The sequence below is a fragment of the Mytilus trossulus genome, chromosome 7, assembly GCF_036588685.1.
Source record: "Mytilus trossulus isolate FHL-02 chromosome 7, PNRI_Mtr1.1.1.hap1, whole genome shotgun sequence".
Taxonomy (NCBI): domain Eukaryota; kingdom Metazoa; phylum Mollusca; class Bivalvia; order Mytilida; family Mytilidae; genus Mytilus; species Mytilus trossulus.
In genome coordinates, this window is record NC_086379.1 from 36694320 (window position 1) to 36707000 (window position 12681).

The 12681-nt window shown below is 30.4% G+C and overlaps 1 protein-coding gene across 2 annotated transcripts in view; it reads right to left on the bottom strand.

The window, feature by feature from the left end:
- The window catches only part of LOC134725011 (protein CLEC16A-like), a 91121-nt gene that overhangs the window by 48197 nt on the left and 30243 nt on the right, over window positions 1–12681 (bottom strand). For both annotated transcript variants that reach the window (XM_063588466.1, XM_063588465.1), the window contains exon 18: window positions 12140–12268. In XM_063588466.1, the coding sequence (XP_063444536.1) occupies window positions 12140–12268 (129 nt within the window). The remainder of the gene's footprint in view (window positions 1–12139; window positions 12269–12681) is intronic.

A 12681-nucleotide genomic window follows, 5' to 3' on the forward strand; every position in this document is an offset into this window, starting at 1 on the left:
CAAATTTTCATAAATGCGTTTTTTTTCCCTTGATGTATTTGTAGTCCTGAGTTTGCTGGCAGTACTAGGTTCCTGGTTAACCAATGATAATTAGTACTTGCAGAAAATAAAACAAATTATTTCTGACATTACCAGGAACCTTTTATTGAGTTCTTCTGTTCTTAGAAAATAATTATATGAAAAGACAAATGAACCCCTCCCCTTTGTGAATTTACCTTGGAGTTTAGTATTTTTGTTACACTTATTTTAATGTAAATCATAAAATATTTGTGAAAATTTAATTATTATAGAAACTGCAAGGAAAATGTATTGCAAAACTGAAAGTGAATTTTTAATTTGATAGCAGTATTTGCAAATTGCAGCATTTTCTGAAATCATGCAAAAACTTCAGGCATGTTTAAGTCTGATTCACAATCTCAATAATAAAACTATTGAAACATGTTCGATAGACTGATTGATTGATTGATTGTTGGTTGTTTCACATTTACAATAAATGTCTTTCAGAACACAAATCAAATACTTCCATTTCATTTCTCAATGCATACATAATCTTTTCTAAGTAGTTTTAAATTTCTTAGTAGTTTAGTCATAAAGGGAGACAATTTAATTACTAACTCCATTACAGCAACATAAGGGCAAACAAAATATGGCTTTCAAAAGTATACAGTAGTATTAAAACCCTTCTACTGAAATCTTACCCATACATAAACTTTGTTCTATAAAATAAACCACAAGGATAAAAGAAGTTAATACCTCAACATGGGAAAGACATCTATGGGAGTATCAATGTAAAAAAACAAAAGTTAGTATTAAGAACTATCTTAGAAGTTACATACCTGCCAACTGTCACTATTTGCGGGGGATTTCCCCCATGGAGGCTCCTAAATTGAAATTTTGAATGAGCATTTTTGTCCACAATTTTAAACAAAACAATTAGTTTTACAATGACATGAGGCCTATAAAAGTATGAAGAAGCAAAAAAACAACATTAAAATGTATTTAAAGGCCCCCTTGAAGGTTTTTTAGGACTATGACAGCCATATTGCACGCAAAACCCCCATGGGCATTTTGAAAAGTTGGCAGGTATGAAGTTAATATTCATATTTATTATTGTTTGTTAATTATTTTTCTGAATTTGCATAGTTCAAAATGTTTTGTATGATTTTATCTTCAAAGGTTTCATGACCAAATTCAAATTTGACAGTAATCATAAGGAAAAAGACTTCTACACCCCCATGACCACTATCCAAAGGAGTGAGTTGAGTGCTTGATAACAGTATTTAATCCCACCACATTCTTTATGTGACTGTCCCATTAAGCCACAAGCCTGCTATCCAGTGAGTGGTTGTTCTTGGTTGTTCAACTTTAACTGTAAAATTTGTAAATAAAACATACTAAATCCTATTTCAAATATTTGGCTGGCATTGACTACTAACAATACTGGAGTTCTCAGAAAAAATGGTTAAATACTTCCCTCAGTTATACCATATTTCTAGGATATTATATCTAACTAAAGTTATGAATAAAAAGGTCAATTATGTTCTGATAAGATAAATTTATCCTTTTTGTAATCATTATTATCTGATGTTCTATATACGGCAATGACAGATGCATATTAGGTAGTTGCTCGACAAGGAAATGAGACCTTGACAATTTATAAATTTTCCATCCCATATTTTTTTATACTATATATAGTAATGCAGTCGATTCTTGTCAAAAAAGGGCCATGATCTATTACTGACATGTTAAATATCACAAATCAAAACTAATGGATGTAATTAAATAAAGTCTTTCTAATGATAAATTGAAAAGAAGGTTGTACCCTGTAATTACAGTTGAGCACCAAAAAAACCCAACATTTTCTGAAAGTGAAAGTAGTATATTAATTTGAAAACTGTGCTGTTGAGTTTTAGCAAATGGCTTCTAGAATATTGGAAAGTTTTCCAATGCAGAAAGCAATGAAATTATGATGATGATTTTAATCATTGCATATGCTTCATGCATGCACTGTGTTTCTAAATTCATAAATATACCTTACAATTCTGCATATTTGCCATTTTAAAACAATAACTAGTTAATCCCTTCTTTCAGACTTGTGTAGAACCATTTGTTCTGGCATGGTTAGAAAGAACATATGTATTACAAAACAAAACACATATTTTTAAAAGACTATAGCTATTGGTGAAACTTTCAAAAATTGTAAATTATATTGGTATCTCAAACCAAATGAAAATTAAAAAATATGGATCATAATGTAGAAGATCCTTTCTTTTTTGTCTAGCTGTCAGAAAAAGTAGAAAATATTAGGCTTAGACATACTGTTTCCATTGGTGGTGTCAGTTTTTGGAGAACTACTAGTGGTATGTCAATGATATTTGATATGCAGTTGTAATACATTTTATACTTAGTCTAATTATTGACAGTATTCACATGTGCTGTTTTATATTCCTACTGCTTTACTATTTTCATTAATAAACATATTCTACAGTGCAATGATTGAAATACAACTACTGACAATTAAAACTTTACTTTTTACACCATATAAAAAAAGAAGATGTGGTTTGATTGCAAATGAGACAACTCTCCACAAAAAACCAAATGTCACAGAAATTAACAACTATAGGTCACTGTACCTTCCTCCAACAATGAGCAAACCCCAAACAGCATAGTCGGCTATAAAAGTCTCCAAAATGGCACTGTAAAACAATCTAAACGAGAAACTGAGGGCCTTATTTAAAAAAAAAAAAAAAATGTTTGTTACACATTAACAAAAGACAACCACTGAATTACAGAATCACGTTTTAATACTGTTGTTAACTTCACCAATAAAAAGGGTTACTTTAATGCTAAAAGATCCCCTTCTAATTATGGTGTAAATGAGGGTCAAATAATTTAATTTTGTTATTATACCATATTGGGCGTGTTTATTACAAATTAAGGATATTAAGAATTTCCAAAATGAGACAATTTAAAACTTGATAATGCAAAAAACTGCAAACAAAATACTAAACTCAGCTTCAATAATAACCAAAAAAACAACGAAAATTTTAATGAAAATACCATGGATGATTTAGTACTGAAATGAAATAATCTAAAAATTCAAATATACATTTTTACAACACATAAACAACCCATTCCTCTACAAATAAGATAGTCTGCTATGCCATTTGATTAGGGACTTTCTATTTTGAATTTTCCTCGGATTTCAGTATTTTTATGATATTACTTATTGCCATCAAACAACTTCAGAAGAAAAAAAATTCAAGAAGAATAGAAAAGCTGAAATCTTGCAGTAAAGAAACTAATGATGTATTCTAAAACATGTGGCATAAGGACATTTATAAATTTATTTTTAATTTATGCCTTAAACATGTTTTGAAACAGGACACAGTAATTGGCAATACACATTTTGAACTATCAATGTTAATGATGAAATTTTCTAGGGCTTGTAGTTTAACTATAAATATTACATAGGAAAATTCAAACAATGGTTTCGGTACTTCTGTATTACCCCTCTTGTCATGATCTTGCCAAGGGGTAAAAACATCAAATTAATTTTCTATTCTTTCAAATTTCCTTGACAGTAACAGGATATTAGAAAAAGCATTACGAGAGTTTTCAGTGTCAAAGATAAGAGAATTTTGATATTTTTACTTTAACATGTTTAAGCAGAATAAAGGAAGAAAATGAGTTTCATAAGTATCATGTGCACAGTGAAATCCTGAAAAAAAAATGACATATGAAAGGTGAAACTTTAGAGAGAGCTCATATTAAAAGGACAATTCTATTAAAAGTTTTACAACTTGTTGGTATGACATGCAGAAGGAATTAATATGTGCAAATCTGACTGTTTCGGAACTCCTCTTACATCATTAACATGAATTTTGATATTTTGTATTTAATGACCAGCAAATGATCTGTTTTTGTCAAAATAAAGAAGAAATTTTATATTTGCTGTCCTTGTATTATTATGTACATGTATTTACATGTAAGGAATTTAGTAGAGTATTATAGTGAGGAAGTTGTACTGAAAAATAAAATTGAGAAAAGAAATGGTGAATGTGTCAAAGCGACAACAACCCGACCATAGAGCAGACAACAGCCGAATGCCACCAATGGGTCTTCAATGAAGAGAGAATTCCCGCACCAGTAGATGTCCTTCAGCTGGCCCCTAAAAATATGTATACTAGTACAGTGATAATGGACGTCATACTAAACTCCGAATTATACGCAAGAAACTAAAATTAACCAAATGCTCCGCAGGGTGCAGCTTTATACGACTGCAGAGGTTGAACCCTGAACGGTTGGGGAAAGTATGGACACAACATTCAAGCTGGATTCAGCTCTAAATTTGGATTGTGATTAAATAGTTGACACAGCATAGGTTTCTGACACAAAATGAATGTGGTCTAATTAATGAACTTAAAAAAATGTTTGCCTTTGAGCAATTCACCATGCTGTTGAATATTAATCCTCTCAAAAAAATGTTTGAAAAATTTTCTTTTAATATATGAAATCTGAAAAAAAAATGACCCCCCCCCCCCCCAATTTTGATTTCACATCCCCCTTTCCCTTATTCCAAAACTGACCTCAATTCAAATTTCTAATGGAGTTTGCAAAAATAACTGCTCATTTAAATACATCTTCAAATATTAAAATGTAAAAAAAAGTGCTTGTTATCACTGAATGGTAAAGATTTGTTTTAATTTATCAGTTGGTAGTAAAAGTGAAAATACATTGTATAGTGTATAAAACAATGATTTAAGTTGATTCAACTACTATTCTGGACAAAGAAAGATAACTCAAATTTTCAAAGAATATTGAAAATATCTTGCTATTGCACAAATATCTATTCTGGACAAAGAAAGATAACTCCAATTGAAAATTAATTGCTATTGCACAATATTATGCAATTAGATATTTCTTCCTATTGCGCAATACTGTCAATTGAAGATTTCTTGCTATTGAACAATATTGTGCAATTGAAAATTTCTTGCTATTGCACAATACTGTGCAATTGAAAATTTCTTGCTATTGCACAATACTTAAAATAATAATTTTGAATCCTGATTTGGACCAAATTGAAAACTTTGCCCATAATCAAAAATCCAAGTACATGTTTAAAATCAGCATATCAAAGAACCCCAAGGATTCAATTTTTGTTAAAATCAAACTAAGTTTAATTTTGGACCCTTTGGACCCTAATGTAGACCAATTTGAAAATGGGACCAAAAATTAAGAATCTACTAACACAGTTAGATTTGGCACATCAAACAACCCGAATTATTTAATTTTTGATTAAATCAAACAAAGTTAAATTTTGGACCCTGATCTGGACCAACTTGAAAACTGGGCCAATAATCAAAAATCTAAATACATTTTAAGATTCAGCATATCAAAGAACCCCAAGGATTCAATTTTTGTTAAAATCAAACTAAGTTTAATTTTGGACCCTTTGGACCCTAATGTAGACCAATTTGAAAACGGGACCAAAAATTAAGAATCTACAAACACAGTTAGATTCAGCATATCAAAGAACCCCTATTATTCCATTTTTTATGAAATCAAACAAAGTTTAGTTTTGGACCCTTTGGGCCCCTTATTTCCCAACTGTTGGGACCAAAACTTCCAAAATCAATCCCAATCTTCCTTTTGTGTTCATAAACCTTGTGTTTAAATTTCATTGATTTCTATTCATTTATACTACAGTTATTGTGAAAAAAACAAGAATAATGCTTATTTGGGCCCTTTTTTGGCCCCTTATTCCTAAACAGTTGTGGTCATAAACCTTGTGTCAAAATTTTATAGATTTCTATTTACTTAAACTAAAGTTACTGTGCGAAAACCAAGAAAATGCTTATTTGGGCCCTTTTTGGCCCCTAATTCCTAAAATGTTGGGACCAAAACTCCGAAAATCAATACCAACCTTCCTATAGTGGTCATAAACCTTGTTTTAAAATTTCATAGATTTCTATTCACTTTTACTAAAGTTAGAGTTAGAGTGCGAAAACTAAAAGTATTCGGACGACGAAGAAGACGACGACGACGCCAACGTGATAGCAATATACGACGAAATTTTTTTTCAAATTTTGCGGTCGTATAAAAATCATACAAGACTAACAAAGGCCAGAGGCTCCTGACTTGGGACTTGAAAAATGACTATATAGATGAAATTGAGAATGGAAACTGGGAATGTGTCACAGAGACAACAACCCAAAGAACATGAACAGCCAAAGGCCACCGACTAGATTCAACAGTGAAAAATTCTGAACCAGATGTGGGTGTCAGCTGACATTGTATAGGATATATAGGGCCAGAAGATTACGAAAGACATGCAAAACTCATAAGTTGAAGAGAAACTGAGAACATAATTGCAAAATAATGAAAAAGACAAACAACAGTCCACAAATCATAACATAAAAAGTTGTTAGATTGAGCAAAACCAGATCTACCAAAAAATAATCAGTCAGTATTAACTACTGTGGATTCCATTATTTTTGTGGGTACCAATTTTCATGGATTGAGGAAAACTAACATGATGTGGATGTATCATCTTAAATAAAAGTTGTAATTTGTTGAATATCCTAAATAATGCTCCTGTAAGTTGATCCTATTTATATTATATACTTGACAATTATATATAGTCTTAAATGCCACAATAGTACCAAGTTTTACGCAGAAGTTTTGTTCAATATCAATTTGTGCTATAGCATATTATATAAAATGGCTATTTGGAAAAAAAACGATAGAGAAAAGAAAACCATCAAAATCAGTCATACTTTTAATAACATATCAAAATCAAGACAGACTGTTATAGAATTGCTGTGGTTATTTTTTTAAAGGAAACTCAGTTTCTCAAACAAAAAATAAAATTGCACTACATTTTACGTACTACCAAGTTCTCATTTTGAGTTTTGGGTGGGTTTGTAGAAATTGGGATGTGCTTATTGACACATGATAAAATCAGAAATGATGGGTAAATTGGACAAGTGTGTGGGATTAGACCCATAATAGTAAGGATGGAATTAGTAGAGGTGTGGGTAATTTATACCTTACGGCTTATGATGAACATGTCCATTGAGTTTTTGATTAAAAACAAACACATATTGAAATCATCCTACTAAAAGATTATATCATTTCAATATATTTATTTAGAAGGCCACTCCATATATAGTGACTGATATAAAAGAACCCTGATCTTATGTAAATCAATTATCTAGAATATGGCCTGTACTTGAGAACACATCTATTTAGGGATAGGATATTACATTTTGCACTAAATCATCATGGTTTTGATAACAATCAGAAGACCATGTCCTTAATTACTTTAGGTATTAAATAATAATGACACATTAAATGTTTATTACTGCATTTCGTAATATTACTGCACGTAACCTTATGGTTTTTAATAATAAACGTTACAAGGTTCTAAGAATACCTTGTTTACTGATACATGTACCTAATAATTTGTTTACTATCAGCCCTTTAAAAAATAATAAAAAATATAAAAAAACAAACAATCCTTTTATTTATATTTTCACATCATTAATCTACAAAATAAAATCAAAGACAAATTTCACTTGGTAAACATAAAGTCTTATGTTTCGTTATTCATAATATATACTTGTCAATATAGAAAGAACTTATTATAGCTTTCATAGTCACCGTTAAAAAAAATTTATACATATTTTTTCATCATTCTCAAACTTCAAAGTTCTGAAGATGAATAATCTATTATCCGGACCAATATTTTAAATGTTATTTTTTAAGATTTAGTGTTTGAAGATAACAAAACAATATGTAAATACTTTTAAAGGTGACCCTTTGAAAATATATTGATATGCATAAATTTGGTGTACCGGTACATAGTAAATGTTATTTAAAGTTCAAAAAGTTGAAATAAAATTTTATTTATAAAAATAAAAAAAATAAAAAAATGGTATGATATGCTTGCCTACGTGACAGCTGTTAACAAGAGATCAAAGGATGAGAGCATTTACATCTATATAGAGCCATAAAAGGCCCTGTCATTGTAAAATGCAAAATTTTCTAAAAAAAAAAGAATACTAGCAAAAATGGAAGCCGGCAGCCAGCAATAACCATTGACTTAGAGAATTCCTACTTGAGAAGAACACATAAAGAACGTAATGAGGTAAACAGTAAAAGTACACATAAAGATTATTGTTGATCATCTCAATGAGATTTATTTTCTAGCTTGAGCTGGTATAGCAAAAGTGAGAAAAGCAATCGAGCTGAGATGACCACTGATAATCTGTTTATGGATACTTTACTTATGACAATAATCAGACAACGTTGTAAACTTCATTGACAATGGCTTGTGGGCCCTTAGTTTCTAGCCATAATTTTCCATATCACTCTACTGTTCGGAGAAAGGAAATTATCAGTCAGTATTAAATATCAAAGGAAAATTTCGTAAAATAGCGATAAATATTGATATCAAAGTGAAATTACAGTAGTTAATATCATAAATATAATCAAAATACTTCAATCATCCTTTTATCCTTTTTTCTACAAAGTTATATATTCGTTTACTACTATATGGTTTTCCCTTCTTCTCTATTTACATTTCAGCTCCACAGAGACAAGGTAACTGCCAATTACCATGATTAAAACAGCCTAATGATTATTTGTCACAGAATAAGTTTGTCTCTAAGGTTTCTTCTTTTGATGATAATTACATAACATCAAGGGTCCGGAAATGGTCATATTTGCCAGTCATGTCCTAAACTGAAACTATAATGTCCTAAACTTTTAATTGGGATTTAGGTCAAATTTTATTTTTCAACCGTAATAATTTCGGTCATTTCGTTGAGATCGACTTTCAAAATCGCCATTTTGAACATATTTTTTTTTTGTTATCGATTTCCTGTAATAAAACTGCCACTTCAATAAAGAGTTATAATCCTGAGGGCCCTCCTAATAACTATATTAATGCCTCGGGGAGCTATTGGCTAATGATTGCTAATCTCTTTACCTGTGTTTTTAATTCACACCTAGCAATTAATCACAAGCTCCAAACTATTATTATAAAGAAATAAAAATTCCATACCAACTGGCTTCATTATTTAATTACTCAACAGGTCAGACAATTGTCAATTATGATTTAAAATTATATTAAAACTTGGTTTAATTTACGTAGATTTTTTTTTTACTTCTAACACACGTGCTTTGTTTACTATGTAATACGCATGCTTGAAATTCTCTTCCACAGATTTAGACAATTAATTGTAAATTTAAAATAATTTCATCCTAAATAAAGCTAGTGGCACCTATTTTAATTAATATTCTTACACTATTAAAGGTAAAATATTAAAAAGCCGATGATTTCCTGTGATTTGGATAAACATAACTAATCCCGGAAATGAGTCCGGAATTGTTCTTTTCAGTTTTGTTGCAGTACATCCGGTTTTAATTTTGACTTCAGAATCAAAGAAAACATAAGCGATAACTGAGAATATTATCGTTTTGAGTCATTAAAATCATTTAATTTTTAAACTGTTGCCTTCCCTTAATTGCTCTTAAACGATTTTTGGAAAATGGTAGGACAAATCATGAATTAAATGCGATGCAACAGTGAAACAAGATTGTTGATGCTACGAACATGACAATCGAGTATGAGCATACTCATAATGAGTCTCATGCAGTAATGTGATTTTGACAATCATTTTTTGAAAAGGGGCATCAACTTTTAAGTTGTATGAAAATGACGGAAATTAGGTGAAAAAATTTCCGGATCCTTGCATAACATGTATGTTTCATATGGATCCATACTTTTGATTGGCTGATACATGTAACAGTCAAAAGGCATTTCAAAATTAGATTTTGAAAAAATAGCATATGAAAACAAACTGAAAATTCAATGTTACTAGCAGTTTCATCATACTTTCATGACTAGCGTAAAATGTAATTATAAATGAGAATTGAATGTTTATGTAAATATAGGGGTATAAAAGCATTGATATTGGGGATGCTGTCTCATCCAAATGTGCTTCAGTCAACACTTTTACACCCCAATAACATCATAAAAAGAAAATTTCAATTCTAAAAGTAGACAATAAGATGCCCCTGCACTCCACTCTAAAGTAACTGTATTATAAGAAAGTCAATATGGGAATTTCTTTGAGATGCTACTGTGTCTGGAAGACAGAAACAGACAAGGGAACAGATGCACAGACCGAAAAACATAATGCCCTAAGTGGAGCATTAAAACATTATAAACATTTCTTAATTCATAGTATTTATTTGCATAAGAGGTTACATTTAAAAAGTAAACAACATTAGGAATTCGCAGAACAAGTTCATTGTACATACATTTAGGTACAATACTACTGGGTAACTGAAAACACTGGTTAGATCAATATCCTCTATATTTGTATTAGTATTACATTATGAAGAGCAATTACGTAATATAAAAGGTAGTTGGGTGGTTTATTAAATTTTTTTCTTTAAATGATTAAAATCAGTTGATTCAATGATGATTCAATTATAACATGCTACTACTTTTGTATAAAATACAAAAGACTGTATAGCAAAGCAATCTGACATTTTTATTGGTACAGCATTTAAATCAAAAGATTATAATGTTGTTATTGTTTGAAAAAAAAAAACACCCTCAAATTGTATAACGGCAAGGTAGTAAACAATCTTCCATACAAAATTTGATGTATTTCGGTATTATGTCAAAAAGCCTTATATCAGAAAGAAGATTATCTTGGAAATAAGAGAGGTTACTTTCAAAGACCACTCAAGTTGATCAGATTTAACACCTAGCTATTAGTTTATCTTAGTTTGAACTGCAAACATTTCAAGAAAGGTTGAAATTTTCTTGAACTTCCCAATTCTTCAGCAAATCAGATACAATAACTAAGATCTGCTTATTGAACTCGTTCTGGCATGATTGCAATAATATATAGGTGTACCCCCGACTTTCCAGGAATTTCCTTTCGTGAAGTAATGACATAATGCTTCTTTAAGTCAATGACACTTGTGTGAAAAGGGTTTTTTGAAAACCCAAGTTTGTGCATGAAGTTCTCTGATGTTTTCAATATGCTCTGGCGGAAAACCTAATATAACCTGTACATAACGCTAAAGACATGATCCTTGAGTAAATCTAAAAATGTTTATGTTCAAAATAATTCAAATTCTTTATACTTTTAAAAGAATATAAAAATAGATAAAATAATTGTATTATTTCATAACCTATATGAAGCTGTCATTGGATTTTTACAGTCTAAGGGCAATAACTCTAAATTTTATATTTGAATCCTAATAAATGAACCTATTTAAAAATTACATCATGTTTTTTTCTTCTATGTAACTCAAGATACATAATCTTTTCAAGTTTAAATAGGGGTCAGAATATATGTTGATGTTGTACATGAACAATATCACAATAACAATAGAGTAACCTAAATCAAAGTGCACTGTCATAACTCCGGAAATCTTTCATTTCTTTTACAAATAATTCACCTTGTACATGTATTATAGACCATTGAGGAAGACATGAAAAGCTAACAACAAACATTTTACAGTTTTAATAAACTGTAGCAATGTCATGCTTTTCATTTTAATAGACTTAAATAACTGAAGGTCCTTGGTCATAAAAATACATGGTACTATAGAAGTACAAAATTTGTTCTCGTAACACCAAATCTTAAGTATTTTGATTGGTTGATTTCTGAGTATAAAAATAATTGTGCTCAAAAGTTTTATGAATGGTAGAACTGGTACTGAAGTAAAAATACTTAAATACTAGTTTCACTCTTAGGACTGTTCCATAAAAACATACATGGGACCCAGGGAAGGCACTTCCAAATCTCAACTATGGGTGGGTGTCATCTTATTTTTTGCATAGTGGAAATATATAAGTAATATGTTTAAAGTGCCTTCCATGTATGCTTTAACAGCTCTTACCATTAGTCCACAAATTTCTCTCTAATCTCTAATATCATTGTGATGATTGAAAATGAGAACCTTTTTTGAAGTTATAAGTACAATTTGAATATATTACTTATACCGATTCACATAATTTTCAGTTAGTCCTGCATCAAATGTCCCTGGAACTAATTGTCAATTTAGTATAAAAATACAGATAAAAATATCCCCTATTCTTACTCACCCTTCTGGCTCTTTCAACCTCTCCACATGGTAATCTTTTAGAAAATGCTATCCCTGTCAAAGGAGTACCAGTTGGGGGTAACAGTATGGAGGCATCCATTGTCAGATATTCAACATTCAATGGACGGTTCTGTAATTAATACAAAATAGGCCAAATATTGCTTTCCTTTAAGAACTGATGTAGAACTATTTTTCATAAGCAGTAAAAAGAAGTATTTATGAGTGTATCAGAATTGAACATAACATGAAATATCTACTGGTACCAGCTACATGTACAACAAAGTTTTGTTACAACAAAATCTCCAAAAATTTCAGTCAAGAGAATAAGATGTTTTAAACAAGACTGCGTCCTAAGTACACGGATGCCATCTGCACTATCATTTTCTATGTTCAGTGGACCTTAAAAATGGGGTAAAATCTCTAATTTGGCATTAAAATTAGAAAGATCATATCATAAGGAACATGTGTACTAAGTTTCAAGTTGATTGGACTTCAACTTCATCAAAAACAACCTTGACCAAAAACTTTAACCTGAAGCGGATG